The 22,301-nt window shown below is 42.5% G+C and overlaps 1 protein-coding gene across 2 annotated transcripts in view; it reads right to left on the bottom strand.

Moving 5' to 3' along the window:
• AKT1 (AKT serine/threonine kinase 1) overlaps positions 1,852-22,301 on the bottom strand; it is a 70,992-nt gene continuing 50,542 nt past the window's right edge. For both annotated transcript variants that reach the window (XM_021400897.1, XM_021400899.1), the window contains exons 8-14: positions 21,685-21,753; positions 20,856-20,981; positions 19,458-19,586; positions 15,219-15,433; positions 8,850-8,937; positions 3,694-3,796; positions 1,852-3,174 (exon numbers count right to left, since the gene is read on the bottom strand). In XM_021400897.1, the coding sequence (XP_021256572.1) occupies positions 3,095-3,174; positions 3,694-3,796; positions 8,850-8,937; positions 15,219-15,433; positions 19,458-19,586; positions 20,856-20,981; positions 21,685-21,753 (810 nt within the window). In that variant the 3' untranslated portion in view covers positions 1,852-3,094. The remainder of the gene's footprint in view (positions 3,175-3,693; positions 3,797-8,849; positions 8,938-15,218; positions 15,434-19,457; positions 19,587-20,855; positions 20,982-21,684; positions 21,754-22,301) is intronic.

The following is a 22,301-nucleotide window of genomic DNA, read 5'->3' on the forward strand; positions in this document are numbered from 1 at the left end:
AGCCTGTGACATGGAAGACCAGTGACCTGGCCAACAGCAGACTAAATGCGGTATAGGAACACACACTGAAAAAGAAATTAAGGTGTCAGATCAATGGGATCATAAGATCTTTGCTGCAACACATAATAGAAGAACATGATGACATTTGTCAGTGCCAGAGGGAAGAACGAGGAGGTTCTGAGAATAGTTTTACAAGTTCTGTTTGTATGCTTTAAACACAGCAGCTAAACAAATGCACAAGATTGAAGCATAATGCAGTTTCTGCATATACTACATGAAAGCAATGAGATGAACGAGGCAGCTCACAGACTTGTCCAAGGAAAGACAACAGTATGGGATCAGGTACTTCTCATTTTCTCTGCTAAATCAAAATTTAAATAACTTATTTTATATCTGCAGGTAGGCAGCTGTAACAGGTTAAGTACTCAGTCATAAGAAAACAGGCTTTGATAACCACAGGTGAAATGAGAACTCACATCCAGAAGTCCCTGTGCTGAGGTGTGGCCCTCAGTTCACTGTTGCCAGCAATGCTAAGATTACCAGGCTTTCCGACAGAAGATTTCCCCCCTTAATTCCATCTTAGATAGGGAAGTTAAAACAAAAATCCAATAGGAACAACTGGCAGAAAAATACTGTTCTCAGACAATGCCTCAGCAGACCAACCTGATCCTCATCTGTTCCTGCATCTGGAAAAACAGATTTTCCTTGGGGCACACTGCGGTAACCTTTGCTCATTTGCGTTGTCTATATTTGGATGCACGAGGTACATTAGTTCTGAACTTGTCAGGGCTTGTAGACTTGCAGAAGAGTTCTCTGGACTTCATCCCTGAGCCTGCTGCAAATTCAGATGAAGGTTTAGAAGCAAAGGAAGAAGTTAAGAGATTGGTCCTGCAGAATGGGATGGGCAATCCAGCATCAATTTAAGGTATGCTCTATAGACAGATCCTCCTTTCGCTTTCCATCTTTGCATAAAACATGCACTAAGTTCTACTGAGAATTACAGCCTATTCCTGGAACCAAAAGAATATTTGGGACATTTAAAAGCTTACTACAGCTGCAACTTCTGTGCTTAGTTTGAAGCAAATTACAGTTGTTCTCCTATGTTCTTGCACTTTTCTCTGTATTCTAGTTTGAAAAAGAGCATTCCAGCCTTGTGTAACTGGCTCCCAGAAGCGAATAATACCAGTCCCTAGAAAGGAAACACATTGTTATATGTGGTGCACTGCCCAGAGTGACTGGAATAGAAATACCTTTAGGTTTGGGGCCTCAGTAACACAGTGTGGCTAGCATCAGGGGGACAGCAGCAGGAGGCCTGTCCTGCTTTACCTCAAGAGTACTTCTGCAGCACGGTGTATTTAACTCAACAGAACTTTTCCCAAACTGTCATTCCATCACGATCAGCACAGAGATGTAACAACTACGGAGGGACAGAAAAACTTAAATCCCTCCAAGACGTGCACTGCACAGACTCTAGAAACAGGAGCAACTGTTGTATCTACACAGACTCAGAAGGCTCCTACTACAATAAATTAGAACCTAACTTGTTAAAGCAATTTTTATTTAAGTATTTGGAGGGAAACTTCCATATTGTAAGTAAAAATACTAGAGTTGAACGCTGTTAAAAAAAAAAAAGTCAAGATGACGGGTTCTCTGTGCAAACGCAGCAGGCTCTGATGGAAAGGGGAAGCAAGGGGTTTCATAGTATACTCCTTTTCAAATAAGAATCAAATGCTAGTGAACGGTAATACATGTCATTGTTCTTTATACAGTCAAGAGAACAAAAAAAAAAACAAACCAAAAAAGCAATGTAAGAAAACGTAACCTACAATGGAATAAATTCATTCGCAGGAGAGACAGAATAAGACTGCTTTTATGAAAATTACGAAGAAACATGATACAACAAAAATAGGGCGGGGGGAAATCTTCCACTAAGGTTAAAAATGAAGAAACAAAAAGAAAAATTCACTTTTTGAACACCATTATTATTCAAACACATATGAAGTTCCAACCTAGTTTTTTTCTCATACATGGGAAACACTGTTAAAGTGAATCTTCAAGAGTGAGAAGGCACCGTGAACTGTCAGCTGATACCTTTAATGCACACTCAAGAAAGAGGAAATGATCTGGCATGATGCAAAAAATCATTAAGTGTTTATATATATTCATCTATCTTTTCATAAAAAAAGCGGCAACAAGTCATTACTTCAGTGCCACAATGCACGGCTGTCTGGATAACTCGCTCGTTAAGATGGTTTCTCATGTAGGCCTGTATGGTATTTTTATACAGAGGTGAAAGTGGGTGATTCTGTGTTGCTGCAGTTCATATTAATTGGTAAATTAAGCATTTTCTATGTTCTGAGAAGCCAATCCTAGGAAGTATTCCTCAACTACACAAATGGAATAATTAAATGCACTGTCTTGAACGGAATACTCATCTGTACTATGTAGCAATGGACAAGATTCCACTGGATTCGGTTTGATATGTAATGTCTTGTAGCAGATGTTATAACAAAAATAACTTTTGCTTTTCGATTTACCTCACTGAGGCCATTAATGCTGTTCCTATAGTTGGTTTTCTGGAGTTGGATGACACTTCAACTGCTGTCCAAAATGAGTTTGAACCTTAATCCTCCAGAGTTTGTTCACTTTGTTGCTTCTATTATTGCACTAGCTACTAAAGTCTTATATCTTCCTATATAAATCTAATTGTTCAGAGTGCAGATTCTATATTTAGATAATGAACTGTATGAAATAAATAAAATAAGGGGATTTTCTGGTCAGAGTTGCTGATATGTTGAATACCTTAATTAATCCTAAAGTAAACAGTTTTGGTGCATATTCTTAAAAACCTACGGTCATTCAGCATAAGAGCCTTGACATAATACTTAAGAATGGATTTGTTTTTCCTTCTCAAAAATGCATCAAAGAATTGTTTTAAATACAGAATCTGTGAGGCTTCCTACAAATTCATCTAAATCGTAATACAAACACAGTTTGTAATTCAGATAATATAGAAAGTTCTCTAGTGTCCATTGAAGTAAGGTCCCCAAAATGCAGTCTGTTTTGTTTCTGAATGGGAAAACACTGCAAAACACTAAGCGGTTCCACTGGCTGAATAGGAGAACTGAGGAAAATGAGGTCTTCTCTCATTGTCTACACAATCCATGCTGTCATCTGGAGGAAGAAAAACAAACAAAACAAACCCATTAGACAACATTTGGTTCTTTTTTTTATTTTACATAAGCAAACAACAAGATAATGCAGTCAATTTCTCCCAGAACATTCAACATTGCTTTTTTAGAAAGGACAAAGAGACATCAAGTCGGAAATCTCACAGAAGATCCCGGGTTTATGTTCGCAGTGAAAATGGCTCTTTGGATGTCCATTTAAAACTGCTAGGGGGTTTCATCGCCTAACTCACATTCAGTGTTCTGAATCTTTGGCAGTTGCTATTTCAAAGTATTGAACATGCTCCATCAGAACAAAAAAACCTTTGAGAACAGACATTAGCCCAAGCTCAACTGACTGCATATACACAGTGCGTGAACAGATGCACGCAGTAAAACTCATGGACAGAGCTTTTTTCCCCATCAGAAGACTACGTAGATTTTGAAAAGACAACAGTCTAACCTTACAGCAAATTGGTTTTGGTGGTCTGGAGAAGACAGTGGGAAATATTTGGGAAAACTTTACCTTGGTCAGGAGGAGTGATTGTAATCATCTGTGCTGTGAATTCTTCATCAAAGTATCTTGTATCTGTTTCAGATGTAACTTGTGGCTTAAACGGAGGTACGAGCTATGAAGAACAGAAAAATACTGTTTGTTTACAAGGTTCATGAAGTACCGTTTCAAGCAGGCAGGATCTGTAGCAAGGTTATAAGCTACAGTGGCTTCAAAAAAAAAATTCCATAAAAAAGGAACAGTATGCATTAAGGCTAGGTGTGCACATCCTCCTTATGAGGCCATTGTGCTTCTAGAGTTTAATTGTACAAAGAAAATCCTATGCTCCTAATGTCACTTCAAGTAATAAATAACATGCATGTGTTTAAAGTGAACAGTATATACTGCTTCGCTTCCTAATTATATGCAAATCTAGTCTGATTTACACTTGAAGAGGTTGAAAAGGAGTAAGAACCAGCGACTGCAAACTGATCAGTAATGCCTGCAGAAGAGTCACAGCATCATTTGAGCTGGAAGGAACCCTTAAAGGCCATCCAGTCCAACTCCCCTGCACAGAACAGGGGCACCCACAGCTCCATCAGGTGCTCAGAGCCCCGTCCAGCCTGACCTTGGCTGTGTGCAGGGACGGGGCACCACCACCTCTCTGGGCAACCTGTGCCAGTGCCTCACCACCCTCACTGGAAAAAACATCTTCCTTAAAGCCAGTCTAAATCTCCCCTCTGTTAGTTTGGAACCATTTCCCTATGTCCTATCACAACAGACCCTGATAAAAGAGTCTGTCCCCTTCTTTCTTACAGCCCCCCTTCAGATATGGAAATGTTTCCCCGGAGCCTTGTCTTCTCCAGGCTGCACAGCCCCAGCTCTCTCAGCCTGCCCTCCTCGGGGAGGTGTTCCATCCCTTGGGTCATTTTTGTGACCCTCCCCTGGACATGCTCCAACAGCTCTGTGTCTCTCCTCTACTGAGGAATAAGGGTGGTAACGTGCACAAAAAAATTCCAGCTACAGAGTTGCTGTGCCCCAGCAGCTCAAAGCACAGCTGTGCAGCAGACTGGAGCAGCTTGGGAGAACTTGGGGCACGGCAGCAGCAACACTAAGCATTACACTCCAAATCCCCAAAAAGCAGTTTGATATAAACCCTGAACTTAAAAAAAAAATAAAAATAAAGTGTTAACCAAAAAAAAAAAAAAAGAAGAGCAGTAACCATCATCCTCTTGTTACAGCACTATTTGGGTCCTATTCTTGAAATGCACTTGGGCAGAAGGGCCAGAAATCATTCATCTGTACATAGGCAAGTACTGGCAACAGGAACTCCAGATGGAGCTGAGCTGCTTGAATGGGGCTGGAGGAGGAGAAAGCCTGGGAAGCGGGGTGCCGGAGCCGGCTGCATGCAGATGCACGGAGCTGGAACACATACAACTTTGGAGGGCAAAGTATCTGGGATTCAGACCTTGCTCACCTCCCCGCCGTATGATACATGAGAAACATGATGTAAACACAGCTCTCAGCCCGCCCACAGAGGGCACGCAGAGCTCTCGGCGCTGGGCTTCGGGTCGCCCACCACTGGGGTTAAACGTGGCCATCTTTTAATAGCACTGAGCCACACTAGGCAACAATTTCAGAGCGTGATTGAGGAAGTATATAGCTTCCAAGCTGAAACCGCAGGGAAAGGTTCATCTGGGCAAATGGTAAATGGCTCCGACTGGAATGAAGCAGTGACCCTGAGATGCACTTTTGCTCTTGCACAAATAAGAACTATAGCGACAGAAATCACCACCCGGAAAATATCATCAAATCTTGAACGGACAAAGGATCTCTCTTCCACCTTCAGATCTAAGCTGGGGGAAAGCTGAAGAATCATTTGCTTGGCAAGTCAGCTAATAGGAAAATCACTGCCTTCAAGCTCCTCATTAGCCTTCTTTCTGAGTACCTAACAGCGCTGTCCTGACTTTCACACAAGACAATACAGCCCCTTCTTTTTCAATGTAAAGCCTCTAAGCAGTGTAATCAACACATATGGCTTTATTCCCAAGTACAAAGAAGCATTCTACAGTTTAAAACCGATCTTTAAAAATTAAGGGACATACAAACTCTATCATTATTATAGAAGAGAGCAAAATTATAGTACGTATTCATCATCTTTTTTTAATTGCTAATTATTCTCCGTTCCCAAGTATGGCTTCAAGGAGCCTGGCAAACGTTCCTGTAAAAAAAATGAGGTCGGGCTTTATGTCCTGAATTTAAAACGGAAAAGGAAACCGGATATCCCAAAGCCAGGAGTCCCTCTGTGCCGTGCAGTCCTCCCAGAGCTATTGCAGAGGGAATGCTGCACATTGTAATGCTAATAACGCTGATCACGTCAAACCAGCACATTATGTATAAAGCCCTGCCGAGGATGAGTATTATTTATCACCTTAACTCTATTCTTTCTCCTCACAGCAGCTTTCTACCCGTTCCTTAAAGTGAACCTGGCTATGCTGCTTCACAAGCCGTGCGTGCATGTGCACACGAAGCTCGGTCTGTCCTTCTGATGCTGCCGGTGCTTTGGGCATGGCAGCGCTCCCAGCCGCTCTGGCTCGCTCTGCGCAGCACAGGGTGATTTAGGACTTGGGCACTGCAGCAGACACCTGAACTACGCCCATCAGAGCGACTTGGAGCAGCAGCCCTAAGTCAGAACGCACGCGTAATGGGCGAGTGCCGCCTGGATCCTTTCTTCCTTTTATTTTAGGATCTGTTAAAAGCAATTTGAGACAGATTATGATGCACCCACAAGACAAAATTCTTTTCCTAGCTGTCAAATTCAGAACATTAAGCTGGAAACAGAGGGGAAGCCGCAGAAAGCTATACTGCTGGCTTTAGCAAGCAAATATGTTGCTTTACTGAAAAGCTGTCACTGCAATAGCTCTGCAGCTCAACCAGCAGAGAGGTGCCACCTGTAGCCTCCCACTGCTGCAGACCAGCTTGATACCCGCAGGCTTATGTTGGCTTAAGAGGCAAAAGAGCCCAATAAAAACCCACATGTGATTAACATCCCATTGCGTACGTTTCACTTGCGGATGGGCAAAATACTGCAAACTGAACTGCACCTTTTGTTACGCCAGAGACAAATAGCAGCACTCCGGGGTAGTCTAATGAATATTTTAAATTCTTGGGACGACCTCAGTTATTCAAAACCGCTTGTAACTCAAAGCACAGCTCTGTTCCCAAAAAGCTTAATTACAAATTAAGTGCTCTTGAGTACCCTATACCTATACTCATAAACATGTTTGCCATTATGTCGAGACAGGGGTAAGTAAATACTGCAAGAACCTCTTTGGACTGCCCAGAACTCAGGCAGCGATCGCTCACAGGCTGTATGAAAGCTCTTCATTTACACAGCACGGCTATTTCTACAATAGATAACAGCTTACATCCCATTTCAGGTGCAGTACTAATGGGACAGGAGCAAAACCAGAATCCAGTCTCCTTGCACAAGCCAAAGTCAGACAGAGTCTCAATGGGCATGGTCTTTTCTCCTAAGTACTCAGCTCACAGAATTTCCTGGTAGTTTCCACAACAGCCTGAGCCAGTACTACGGTGGGACATTTCACAAAGGCTTTCTCAGACACATAGATAAATAACAGACAAATTGCCTCCAACTTGTGCAAGTTCCCCTCCATTCAGGGAAACAGCACGATGATAGTCCTGCTAACAAGCAACTTCACTGGAAATATGGGAACTCCATTATCGACTTTTTACTTGAAAATGTACAAAACCGAAGTACTTAATTTGCCAGCTGGGTGACAAAGGGGAGAACCTGCAGCGTAGAACAATAGTTCAGATATTCTTTGTACATTATACTGGATATGGTCCACACAGTTCCCTCCTGCCCATACCCACCTTGTGGTTGCACAGAACTCTTCAAGAGACACTTGGAAAGGACAGAGGTCTAAATGCTACCTACGCTTTCAAGGCACAAAGAGCTACTTTCTAATTTTTCAGTTCCCTTTAGCCATACAAATCCGGGAGGAAGTGAACAAGGAGGAATCAGAACTCTCTTTGTGTAGAAGCCCTGGACAATTTTCCTACTACAATATGGAAAGCAGTGGTGTTATTCTCTGCTTTCTAAGAAAACAAAAATTGCACAGCATTAGTTTTAACAAAAAAATCCGAAGAATTTAAACTCAGTTTCTGTTATGTTTCTTGCCTGCTTCCTTCCATCAGCTGGAGGGAGACTGAACTGTACTGATAGATTAAACTAGACCTGGTATCCCATGGGGCTGCAGGGGGAAGGAGGGAAATGAGGGAAGGCTCGGGTTGGGTGAGATCATATGGCATCAGTAGATAGGAGCCTTGAATCACCAGACCCAAGCTTTAGTTAGCTGCACTTCACGTGACTGTTAGGAAATGGTGGCTGATGAGAATTAAATGGGAGAGGACAACAGCAGATCAAAAGCATCAACAGGGACATCCTGGAAGAGTGCACTGAGTGGCCTGGGGGTGAAGGGACAGTGAGACAGAGGCAGGTGGTGAAACTCCCTGGAATGCCCACATACTCAGTGGTTTGCAGGCCTCAAGGAAAGCTGATGAGAAAAGCCACGAAGTGGGGACATTTCACAACATTCCTGTGTCACCAAAAATATACACATGTATCAGCCTTGAATTGATGCAAAAAACTACACTTCACTGTGCCTGCCGAATTCAGCCTGATTTCATCATTCACGACAGGAAAAACCCAGGGAATGGCACAGCCAGTCTTCCACTCTGCTTCTACAAAGTTTTGCTTCCAGACGCTCAGGAACCAGCAGTTCCCAACTTTCGGGCTCCATATATCACAAGAGATACATCAGTTGATAGCAAGAAATGGCAACAGGAATTCACAGGAAATGCCATTTCAAAAGCTTATATAGCATCTACATTTGGAAGCAATTTTGGCTGCATTCTATTATTCAGTCACAGAAACCATCTCTCTCATTGAGAGATACTCCTCTCTCAATGTAGAAAAAACAAACAACAAACCTTTGGTTCAGAAGTAATTCAGCCACAGGACCTTAAGAAACAAGGAGCAATTCAACCTTAATAAAAAACAATTGCAAACCTCTTCCATGGAGAACTCGTGTGTACCATACCAAAGGCAACAAAATCTGGGTTCAGATTCACAATTCACCTTGGGAGAACAGCTGTTTAAGTACCTTTTTCTCGTATACATCTTGCCAAACAATGCCAGCAAAGAATTTGTGTTGCATAATCTCCTTGGCATCATCAGGACCGCCACCTAACCTGTTTGGAGCAAGACAGAGAAGTGTTTGAATACAATTAATTTTCCTTATACAAAAAAGATTTGAAAAATCTTAAAGATTTGAAAACACATGAAGAAATCTTAGTATGTAATTAAGGTTTCTGTTACACAAACAAACAAAGCTCAGAAAGGATGCTGTCCTAGGGCCTAGAGCAGACACTGCAAGTAGAAGTCTGAGCAACCTGGCCTTCCCACCTCCTAAATTAACAAGTGACTGCCCCTTAAGAGGTTTCAAGAGCAGAGCAATGGCAGCAATAAAACTGAATTTGATTCTGATGCTTAATAGAGGCAAGGATTTTTAAGACAAACTGATCTATGCAATCTGATTTAAATTTCCATTAAAGAAAACAGTTGACAACTGCAGTGATAATATCATCTTGTATGCAAATCCTTCCTCCTCTTCAGCTTCAAGAAAGCACAAAGGGTGTTTTATTGACGTAAAGGTGTATCAAGATAAAGCATTTTTATTCCAGAATAAAACTGTCCATGCAGCTGATAGACATAATCAGTTTAGTTGCAGTCTGGAGCTAACAGATGCTTAAATTTTGCTGCGGAGGTTAAAGTGTTCTCTGAAAGACTGAACCACATCTGCACACAACAACGATGCACTGTGAAAACTAAACACATACTGAGCAATCAGCAGGAGACTTATGCCAGGTAGCAAGGTTAAGAGACTTCTCTGGCTTTTAAATGCAAAACTGCTAGCCCTGTTCATCTAGTCTGACCTTTGGTATCTGCGAGTCCTCTGTTCCCGCTGTCATCCCAATGCCACTGGCAAACTGTTAACGAAGTTAACTTGATTTTATGGGCTTGGAACATTGGCTCTAGGTGATCAAGGATTACTAGTTCAGCAGCCGTGCTTGCTCCCTAGCCCTGTTTTATTTATCAGCACTGTATTCTAAGGGGTTTGCCTGTCCCTGTTTCTTCAGGAAATCTGCAGTGGAACATACAACAGACCCCAAGGCTTCAAGTCACAAAGTGCTGCAGGACACACTATCTCCGCTGGTAAACTCTCAGAGCAAGCCTAAGCCCACCCCAGAGCCTCACAGGCCACAGCAGGCTGGACGATGGCTCTCCCCTCCACGTGCCAGCACGGCATACAGCTGCAAAGCCACCTGGAACAGAGACAAACGCCAGGGTAGCCTGGGAACAGAGACAAACGCTGTGAGTAATCATCTCTCGGCTGGTTCCCTGCAGGTCTAGAGGCTTTGCCAAGTCTATATCAGGCTCTTCCACTGCTTCCCTGGTGCAGATGAAGATGGCCAGTGAAGAAGAGGGTGGAGCTGATCAGTTCTTTCCTCTTTACTCGCAGATGTCACCAGGCTGCACTCCAGCATCGAAGTTCAGGAGTTACGAAGTGACTATAAGCTACAAAGAACCTAAGTACTGTTTTGCACAAGCACGCAGAAAGGCTGGCTGATTGCAGCCATACACAAGTGCTTTGGAGAATACATTATCTATTATAAGTCTTTGTTCCATGAAGGGCAAATACACACTCAGGGAAATGCCAAGAGAAACCCCAGATGTTTTACTTACCTTTTAAAAACTGACACTATTAAACAAACCCATTCAAATCTAATGGAAAAACAATAGAAAATGCATGTTTTGGATATGAACTTATTCCAAAATATGCTTGTGTTTTTCAGGATTACTATGAAAAGACCCTCTCAAGGTGAACAAAATAATGTCAGCATCTAATGCAAAAAACATGCTGAGAACTGAAAGACCAACAAGTTTGTTTCTCATAAGGACATGCAATAACTGATGAAAAATATGGCATCAATTCCTGCAAAATCTGAGGGCCTTTGGTTTGGTGTTTCAGTTAAATTCCAAGAAGAAAATTATTAATAAATGCAACATTGATGTTAAATTCAAACTGTTTCCACACTTTCAATTTTTATGAAATTGTGTGTTGCCTGCAAGTTACTTTAATCATTTAATCGCAAGTGCCTGTGTTCCACAAGCCAAGGGCAAAGAGCTATCATACTGCAGAGAAACTATTTATAAAACTTCAATATGTATACTGTCATTATAGATATTTATATTATAAATCCAGCATATGCACAGACACTCAACAGTGAAAGCACTGTTATCACAGACCAGACAATTACAATTAGTAAGTAACAGGACTTTCTTTTTCTACTTGTCCATGTAAAGGTAAGCAGCACTCAGCACCCAGGTCTATTCCCAATGCTTTAAACATCCCACAAACTTCTTGTTCCACAGAGAAAATCTTTCACAATTAGGGCAGCATGGTTCCAGTGTGGGGAAGCAAGCAGCAACCACCTTCACTCTGGCCTGCCCAACCATCCCATTCCTCATCTCCAGCTTCACCGTGTTGGGAGCCACAAAAAAACATTCTGACTGGGCAAAAGCCGCCTGTACTTCCAGGTTACAGACTTCTGATGTTTAAACATTTGCATGCACCATCCTCAGATGAAAAGGCAGTCACGGCTTCAGGCTCCAAAGTTTGGCTGCTGTTTTGTTTTCACATGATTTCTGACTCCCCTCCACATCTAAAAATCGCGCTTGAATAGTGCAAATACACCCATTTGGCTCAGGAACATCAGCTCAGCAAAAGCTCCTTGTGTTCACCAGGTTGGAGCACACGGATGCTTATTGCAGCTTCTCTGATAGAGTCAGGAAGGAGACCAGTACTGTATTGTGGTACGGTCCTTACCCTCACAGGCCTCTAGTAGCCACAGGCACGTATTTATGAATTGCACCTACCCAGCTTTCCTGTGGCCAGTGCTAGCAGCACCGAGCAGCTGTGGCCTGAGTTTGCTCAAACTCACATCCAAACTGGTCCTGAACAACTTTGGGTGAAGAAGCAATTAAGACTAATGTTACCACGTACAACAGCTAAACCTCAGCCTCCCTTCACAGCACTTGGTGAAACGCACACAAAGACCTGATGAGCAGTTCAAGCCATAACCAGGATGCTGAACCTCTCTGGAGACGACAACATTTCTGTACTTACAACATACAGGTTTCAGATACAAGGCACCTGTCACACGCAATGCCAAAGCTCTGCAAGCCCACAAGGCACAAAGCGTGCTGCAGAACAGGAGCAGCTAGTCAAGAAGCTTACTGCAGAGGAAGCAGGGGGGACTCCCAACAGTCCCCTGCAGCCCCTGTTGTTGTCACCTCCACCTTTCCCAAAGCCACCAGCAGCTGCGAGGGCTGCAGACCTCGCTGCGTCTGAGAGCAGGTTTGCTCACGCTGCTTACCCTTCACGTAGCAAAGCACCACAGAGAGAACACACACCTGCAGCTCTGTGCAGCCATCCGACCTTCTATCAGGTCTTCCTCCTCTTACTTCCTGCATGGCAAGGTCCCGCAGCACAACCAGAGAAGGCATGAAATGAAGCAGCTTGTGATAAACGCATGGCAAGAGGCTGAACACTGGAGGCCACCCTCCTCTACGGCAGGGAGCACAAAGGCGTGCAGTGAAAACAGCGTCAGAATTCAGAGGAAACAGCCCTGGAGGTCCCTCAGGTTTAAGACCTGCCAAGGCTCCGTGCCTCCGAGACTCTTTGCTGGTTACAATGCACTCACCCACCTAAGCTCAGCTCGTTTACATGGAGCCCTCTGATCCATGCCCACTTTCACAAGCTGCAGACCCTATAGTTAAATAAAGAATAATAAAAATTAAAAAGCCACCAGCTTTGCTGTTTTCTGTGTAGAAATACGCTATGATTACCTCCTTCCATCTACATCACAAAACGGCAAAGGAGAATTTCAGGTCACACTAAAAGGAAGCATTCATATTATAGATTCTTTCCTTCTTAGGAAAATTAAGGCTCACGTTACAAGATTAATAAACTTATATCAATCCCAAAAGAAACTTCAAAATTCCTTTTCTCTTACAAAACGGATTTTATATGACCAAATTTAGAAAACAGCCATTATTAGAAGCAGAATGCAATTTATTGTTCTTCATATTTTCCCCATGTGCCGGGGAGTTGCTATTACTGAAAGCAGAATGCTAAGACTGCTCCTTTAATTCCAGCTCACATACAACAGGTAATTTATAAGATTTCATTCACCAACTCAGGTCACAATTCACTAGCTACTTAGACTGAGTTTCTTTATTTCAACTTTTTTTTTTTTTTTTTAAAAGATTTTACTGGAAAGGAGAGTATGCCCCTCTTGCTCATCTCTGTCCCACTCAAACCCACTAGCAGTAACTAAATGCCAGTGATGATGTCTTTGAAGCCAACTTCTGCCACTTCAACCACTGGGCTTTGCAAAGGAGGGGATTTCTGCTGAATTACACAAATTCCCCAAAATATCATCAACAGGCTAATGTTAAATGGACTGCTGCACATTATTTAATTTTAACTGACTGCATGTTGTGGCTACCTGGGTGTTTTCCTTTCGCATGGCTGAATGACCTCACCGTGAGTCAATCACCACATCTCCCAGGTGCCCACCCCAACACAGACCACACCGTGTGAACAGCTGACAGTGAAACCCAGAACACTACAAGGGCAGCTCTCAGGACTTCCACCCCCAGTGCTCCCAGCCCAGCTCTCCCTGCTGCCTGAAACGTCACCAAGTGCGCTGCATTTGCAGGATCCCAACTGCAGTTAACAAGTTAGGTGAACAGTGATTGGTGAGGAACCAGTATTTCAGAATGGTCCACGATCCAAAAAGCTTGGGAGGCACGAATGCAATTAGCAAGGTGCAGGCATGTGTGTAGGCTTCTCTAGTCTATAGTTATTTCTATCAGCAGCATGGAAATCATCTGTCCAACAGATCAGAGCACCGCTGGTTCCAAGCCTGCTGAAGATACACGTGAAGAAGTGGCTATTTGTATAAAATGAGCGTATTGCGAAGTAATTATTGGCATTGGAAAAACCCTGCAAGTGGAAACAAGTGGGCATTCTTTGTTTGTAAACATTTCGGTTCCTCAGAGATGCTTCTTTAAGAATAAATTACAGCAGATGCTGCTTGTGTTTCCAGAGATTGAAAGGCCCCACCTGAATAAGCTACAAGAGGGTCACAGTTGTATTCAACCCAGCACTTTCCTACACAAGAATCCTGCTGGCACGGGCTGCAGCTACATTTGCTGAGCAAAGAGCCCAGGGGGTTGCTAATCCATCACAGTCAGAAGCAGTGATGGAAAGAGTCCACTCTGGTGACAAAAATCCCTGCTCTAAGTAACCCAATACTGGCAAAACCCATTTTCACGTTAAGTGCATGTGTACGCACAAACTAACCAAACATCAGAATGCAAACTGGAACACTTACTTACACCTCACATGAAAGGTTCCCTAGCTTAGGTTCTTTCATGGTGGGAAGGTTCAGAATCACTATTTTTGTTTGTTTAAAAAGTGCCTGGGATGACAAGATAGCAGGTTTTCAGACTGATGTTTACCCTTGGTGCAAAAGTCAACATCCTTTATGGATCTTGTTCTATTTTTTGCTTGTTAGCCATTAAGGGTTTGGGGTTTTTTTCATTGTTGTTGTTTTTGTTTGGTATTAAATCAGAGGCTACTTTTTTTTTTTACAACAAAAGGAGGAAATGGGAAAAGTAGATTAAAGCACAGTATGAACCCCACCACAAACACGGTACAAACACCACCACCTGCTGTCCAAAGCAGGATGATAGATCACTGGCACAGATTGAACAGAACATTCAGAAAGCTTACTGTAAGCAGCCTGAACTTGGATAGATGGTTAAACAATTACTGTAGAGCAGCTGATAACTCACAGCAACCATCAGATTCATTATCAACAAAAGCAAGGTTAACTTGCTTTGTCCCAGGCTATAGCTTTGTGTTTCTGGCAGCCATCATATTCTGAAGTTCAGTCTTCTGATCAACAAAACTGCTTCATGTTGCCACCTGCAAGCCAGCTTGAGTCAAAAGTTAAGATGAAAGCGAATGGGTCGATGCGCTACATCTCTCAGCTCAACTTGGTGGATGATCATTTTGAACCAGTTATAAACAAATCCAGAATTCCATCCTCAGTTTTAAAAACAGAAAGACTGGCACACGCGCATTCAATAGGCCCTTGTGCAGAATCCTTTTCAATTGCTTCTCAGTGGCGGCGACATGGATCTTTTAAATGGCAGCACAGGAACAGCCACTTTCAAGTCACTTGCCTAGAAGACAGCTTCCTCTCACAGACACACCTCTATATAGCACATATTGCTAACTTTTTGGTGAAGGTTTTAAAGATACTTTTTCTTGATTTATTCTAGTATTTAGGAGGGCACAAGTGTTTAAAAACACAAGAATAAGAAACAGCCTCACCTTTGCTTAGGATCTTTCTTCAGCAAACCTGACAAGAGAGATTTTGCTTCAGGTGACAAAGTGCGTGGAAATCTAATCTCCTCCATGAGGATGAGTTCAAAGAGCTTTTCATGGTCCTGATTGTAGAAAGGGAGCCGGCCACACATCATTTCATACATCACAACTCCTAAGCCCCACCAGTCCACTGCACGACCATAGTCATTATCTTCCAGCACCTGCAGAAAGTTAAGAAGAAGGCTTTAGAAGACATTCCTACATTGGGAACGAACAGAACTCAAGAGGCAAAATTTACACCAGCAAATTCATGTTCTTGTGTAACACAGCTGAATCTACTAGCACAGAGTGTTTTCAGCAGATCCTCCTTGAAAACAAAGGTCAAAAGAGACAAAAGTGAGCACTGTAGGTAAGCAAGAGGGGGAAGAGAAGAAAGTGTGCACATTATGGCAGCTTTCTTCTCCTCTTCCTTCTTCCACCCTCTCCTCTCATTAAGTCCATGGTAAGCAGAACCTCTGAAAGCCCAAAGGCTGAGAACTGTTCTCACATTACACAGCCAGCTGCTGAATTCTCACTTATTCATCACAAACCATTCCAAATGGGATCTCATTAAAATATATATATATATAAATTTTTTTTTAAAATAAGATCCCATTTGGAACAGTATATATATATATATATATATATGTATCTCACCAAGGAGCCATTTTGGGGAGAGGTGAAAAGTCCATCCGTCTGTTACTTCAGAAGCAACAAACTGAACATCACAATCATCTCTGTATTAACCTGCACCTACCCAAAGGGCTACTCTGCACATCATGAAAGACCACCCACACACACCAAATGACTAATCCACACTCAACGCTACGAGCCAGAACTCCCCTCCTAACACTTGACTGACTGCAAGGCTGTAAAATGGCAGCCAAAGTGAAATATTTCCCTTCCTCCCCCCAGAGAGACTTGCACACTGGCTCTGACACCGAAGGGCCTCATGTCACGGTGGTAAGCTTCTTCCAGGTGTCACAGCAGAAGGGGTTCGGCGCAGTTCATTTTTCCCCTTCCCTGGGCATTTCTAGCCAACAAGCCCCTGATTAACGCAGAGCCTCAGGCCCCAGCAGTGCCCCTGCTCACAGAAGCACGGTCACACTGCGTTCCTCACTTTTGCACCAAAGGTTGCTGAGGAGATCATGAGAGTTTTGTGGCTCATGGAGTGGAAGTGTTGGGAGCACTTCTCCAGACTTCATGACTCCAATGCAGTTGTCTGTAGCTGACACCAACTGTCTCATATTCCAGACCCTGTCCTCAGGTTTTACTTATCGTCTTTGGTCTTTTCACAGGTCTGCACTGAACTGCGTACTGTCACCAAGAGTCAAAACCACCACCATGCCACCAGCATTCCTTCTCGGTGGGCGGAGGCTGACTGAGCTTTACATCGCCGCAATACAGAATTTTCTGCGTTCAAAATTAAAAGGGTGAAAGAGTGAACTGAAGTTGGCAGCTTTCCCTTTCACAGAAGCAGGATCTGAACTTCTTGAAAACCTTCAGAAAGGTTTTGCACACTCAAAAAAAAATACGTAGCGAGACTCTCTGGAACAACTGTTTGCGCTCTGCCTCTCTTTATTCACTCATTATTCCTCTTAATTATGTGAAGGAGGGAAAGGGCCTGCAGTAAAAAAATCAAAAGGCTGCCAGGTATTAGATTACCCCACGCTGGTCTATTTACAGCATCCCCTGCCGTATGATTCACACCAAACGACAGCTGGCTCTGCAGCTGCCCCATATCTGTATATGGCTGACACAGCTGCCGGCCGGACAGGATTCCAGGAGCCGGCCCAGGCCTTCCCGAGGCACTGCGGCCCTTGTGTGACCGCGCAGCTCCTGCGTGGAGTGCCCCATTTCCAATCAATGCTTCCTGCTCGTGCTGCCCTTCTTGAGTTTACCTAAAATAAATTTGTCATGGGGTCTCTGTTTATTTATTTTTAGGCTGCTGCAGGAGCCACGAGAGGAGAGGACTGAAAGCAAAAAGCCATGAACGCTTTGGTTGCAGTATGGGCAGCGCTACAGGTGCTTTCAAAAGGCACTAAATAATTCAAACATTATTTTAGCGAGGATACTACAACTGCATTTCAGTACAGGTTGCTAACTACAACCCTTTCCTGCTCCTCCATTAATTCTAAAGAGAATATGAAATGCTAATTTCTTCAAAGTGCTTTATCATAAATGTGAACACATAAATGCTCATACTTGTAATTGCATAAAACAGAGTAACGGTACGAGTATTAAAAATATACCAAAATGAAAAAGGTATTACATGTATCCACAATTTACTGCAGCGTGCAGGATAACAAGGTCATTTCACTTAAAGGATGATCAATTCCTAACAGGCAGCTCTAGACTGCCGTGAGATGGAATGTGAAAGAGAAGGCACAACAGCTGTAAACATCACAGTCATTGATATATCTGACACATCAAAGTTGACATGGTTCAGTCACTGTCATCCATGCACAAGATTCCAATATGAACCTAAAAACAACTATGCAACAACTGTACAAACAGGCTGCTCCACCAGATTCAAGTTACAGACACAGATAACGAGAGCGAGACCTCTGCTTTTAAGGATGTTTGACCTTAAATGCACAGAACATCACTCACGCACAATTTCCAGATTTTTTGCATGCTTATCAACCAGATGACAAAAGCCTCCAGAGTTTAACACTCCAGCTCACTGATGGATTTGAAAGTAAAGGGAGAGAGCAGGGTTAATCAAAAGGATTTGTCCTTCAGGGTTTTCGATGAGCCAACTCATCAAAGAAAAAAAGAAAAGTAATAGCAAATAATCTTACTGAAAGAACAACATCGCGTCTGCACAGGGAATTGTCACATTCCAAGTTAAGAAAAAACAGAAACAACTATTTTTTAATCACCTCACAAAATCCTTGATGAGAAACTGAAGTTCAGCCACTGATTTTAAGAGCAGAGCTGCCAAATGAAAGCCACGTTTACGAATAATAAACGCTCTTTGTTGTGCTGCTAATCACTCCCTGCATCAGTGCATCTCAAATTGTGCTGCACGGACCCCAGTTTAGAAATACTGAAGACTTCTAGTGATCCATGGAGAGCTGGCTCCACCTCTTTGCTGCAAGCTACTTCGACAGGTGCCCATGTTCTTCATTATTACAAAGACTGGAGGCCCTTGAGAGCAGCTGGTAGTTAAAACAAAACAAAAAAAAACAAGAGCATACAACTGCCTCCACTGCCTCCACCACGCAAGCTGCAAAAGCGCTGATCAGCAGCGACATCAGCTCTCCACAGCAATATTCCTCCTCCACTTTGGCTTCCTGTGCTTTGTACCTCTGCGTACTTTGACTCAAGGAAGGTTTGCAATGCACAGTTCTCCCACCTCGGAGTAGGAACACATCCTGGGTGTGCCTGCAATACCTAATCTGCTGGCAGTCCAAGACTTGCTCCTGCCTGCGCTCCAAGCTGCACGGCAGCCGTAACGCCATGGGTAGCAAAGTGCAGGCAATGAGCCCTTCTGTGAGGCACGGGGCATGAGCTCAGGCTCCATGCCCTGCTAATATAGCAACTGCTTCCAGACAGCTTGGAGCGTAGGCAGAGAAAACTAGCGTCTGCCTGCAAAATACCACGTATACATCTCCTCTATCACACAATTTCACTTTTGATCTGCCCTTAACTAACTCACTGCTCTAACAACACCTGCGTTGCACAACTTTCCAAAGAAGTATTTCCAGGATGAATGTTACAAGCATGCACTTGGATTTTGTGTTTTGCAAAAACACTTTTTTGTATAAAAATAGCCCCCGAAATGTCTGCTTGGGTTTATTTCCTTAATAAGTTAACCCCGAGAAAGAACTTGTGCACTTTCAGCCATGAAGCAGTTGGCACTTTTAACATACACAATACTGAACACTGAAAAAAGAGCTTGCTCTTTTGCACAAGGTTTTGTGTTTCTGTTTTTTAAATTAGACTTCTGACACAAGAAGCAAGCACTCCTCTCTTAAAATGTAAATATTCCCTAGAGCAACAGGGAAGTCTGAAAATTATCACACATCTTCATAGTGAAGATATGTCCCACAATATGATGAATAAAAGATTTTGAGTGTGTGTTATGTAACAGTAGTGCTGTATGAACGCATTATGGCACAGGAATTATTATGGATTGGTAAAGCTGTCATGGATGGCATTTAAGAATATAATTTTGTCTAAAAGCCAACGTAAACATACCTCTGGTGCAAGGTACTCTGGAGTGCCGCAGAAAGTCTTCATTGTTGCTCCATCTTTTATGCCTTCTTTACATAGTCCAAAGTCCGTAATTTTTATGTGTCCATCTTTATCCAGCATAAGATTTTCCAGCTGAGAAAAACCAAATGAAACTCATTAGATATAACATACGCTGCTCCTCAGCAAGTCAATAAAAGACACGTACTTCTGCAGGCTCAGTACAGTTTTGAAACATGTTTTCACTGGAGTCAGAACTATAGTAGCTGCCAAAAGCATATGTGATGTAAATATACATTTATATTATTTTCCCTACTTCTTTGGGGAGCATTAGGTGACTCATTTGAAGTCTTTGGGTAACTGATCATTTATACAAAAAGATACAGAACGTAAACATTATATTTATGCTTCTAAAATATTATCACCACCAGAACACCAGATTCTTTTTTAAAATGTATTAAGTGTTACCCCTCACACAGCTTCATCCCTGCTTTTATTTTGAAGTGATCGTATAAAATATGCTGTACTAGTAAAGAGTAGTAAGTGAATCAAGTAAATAACTAAGTGTAAGTTTAAGGAACTGTTTGTCAAAGAGATCCTTTAAACGATGATCATTTTGTACATCCACCCAACACTTGATATTCATTCCGATCTGCACTCCCTATTTCTAACAAGGCCATCCAGATTTCAAGACAGAGCTTCAACTATGTATAAAACAAAGTGCAATTTCAAAGGAATCATGGTGATATGGGATACAACATCCCAGCAGGAATCCCTAAAAGCACTTTGAAGCAGCCTGCAAACATTACCTAGCGCGCTCCCACTAGTATCACCTCATCCTCTCCCGAAAACGCTTCTCAGAAAACCAGTTCTGCTGTTGTATTACCCTCGAGAACTTCCCAAGTTTGTTTTCCCCGAGATTTATTTTCCTCTTTTCCCTCCCTGCTCACTAAACATAAGCCATCTCAACATTATACAATTTTCTCTCTGCAAGAAGGTACTGTGAAGATAGTGATGCGCAGCAGACTGAAAGGAAGCACAACATCCACATAGTGTGAATTTGCATGTATCTGATAAGACCTGGCATGAAGAGTCCAAAATTGTATTTCACCACGCATGAGGCCAGCAAGGTTTCTCTTGGAACAAGCAGTAAGGTGAGAACACAACCCATGATGGCTCAGGCCCTTTTTGTATTCTCCAAAACACTGCCACAGCCCTGATAAATGCGTTAGACAAGCTCTTAGGCTATGGAAGTCCTGTAAAGTCAAGCCCAACAGCTGCAATAACTGTTATGTTAAACTTCAGTCAGAAAAGGCTTTCTTACCGTCAAGGCTCATTTGCTTCTGTGACTAAGAAACAGAAAGCCCAAACCCGAAAAGCCTGTGAAATTGCTTTCCTACATACCTTCAAATCTCTGTAAACCACATTCTTCTCTGAATGCAGGTAATCCAGCGCTGAAACAATCTCAGCTCCGTAAAAACGCGCCCGATCTTCAGAAAATACACGCTCTCTCGACAGATGGAAAAACAACTACAAGACCAACAGTGTATCACATTTAGATTGTGAATGTTCCTGAGTTATGTCTAACACTTTGCAGGCCATCCTGCATCTGACATTACCTAAGAGAAAACCCCTTCCCATCCACATCCAGCTGCGCTCCCGAATGCTTTAAAAACCATTATAAACAATGCATTGTAACTCATATTCACAGATGTACGCTAATTACTAGTTTGTGCACTACACTTTCTTGTGTGTATAGAAAATAAAACCTTTTAATCAAATTACAGTTACATATTAAAACTATCTCAGGGCGTAGTCTAGAGAAATGTTGATACTTCATCTTTTCCTTCTTAACTAACAGCATTTTGCTGCACTTCAAACTCTCTCTATAGTAATGTGCTCACAATATTCATCTAAAAGTGTTAAAAGCTGCCTGAAAACCAAACAGAAAGCAAGTTACTTGTCTGAATTACTGTATGTCAGATTAAAGTATGTTGCTGTCATGTGTAAAATACATACCTACACCCAAAACCTATATTCACTAAAAACGGAGTAAAGAAATTTACGAGTCTTAATTCTAAACGTTAGTTAAAACAGCAGACAGCTCTCTTTAGCAGGGACAACTTGGATTAACTAGAAATGAAAACACAGATGCTAGCTAAACAACGCCAAGCACAATTAGCAGCAGTACAGGAATATCCTATATTATTAAACATGATTACATTTCCCTTACCTCCCCTCCATTAGCATACTCCATAACAAAACACAAGCGATCATGTGTCTGAAAGGAATACTTTAAAGCCTGAAACAGATTTAAATGAAAACTCAGAAGATCACACTGACAGTTATAAAAAGCATTTTGAGTAAGTTTTCAGAATCACAGACAGATACAAAAAACTAGCATTTTAGTGGACTTTTTGTCTTTGACTCTCATATAATATTTGCAGTTTCTCATTTGAGCTGAGTACTGATCCACCGCCTACTTATTTTATTAAATACATTTAATGCAACGTTATCAAAAATCCCTTGCAGAAGCTATCGGTAATGCCCATAATGCTGTGAGAAGCCCTAAGCCATTTCAATGGCACAAAACATACTGACAGTGGCACTGAAATATCCTCCCTAGGCCAGAAGCTCCCACAGTTGGATCTCTCAGACAGCGGGCCACAGCCAAATCCAAGAGCACGAGGCTTTGCCACACCGGCTGCAAGCCCACTAGTGCGAAACAAGTGCACTTACAGACAACAGCCCCCTGGTCTCTGCCCTGCTCGCTGCAACTGCTCTCTGTTGACAGCCTGCCAGGGGATTGAGCAATGCTATCAATATCCACTTGTGAGCAATTTGCAAAAA

The sequence above is a fragment of the Numida meleagris genome, chromosome 6, assembly GCF_002078875.1.
Source record: "Numida meleagris isolate 19003 breed g44 Domestic line chromosome 6, NumMel1.0, whole genome shotgun sequence".
NCBI lineage: Eukaryota > Metazoa > Chordata > Aves > Galliformes > Numididae > Numida > Numida meleagris.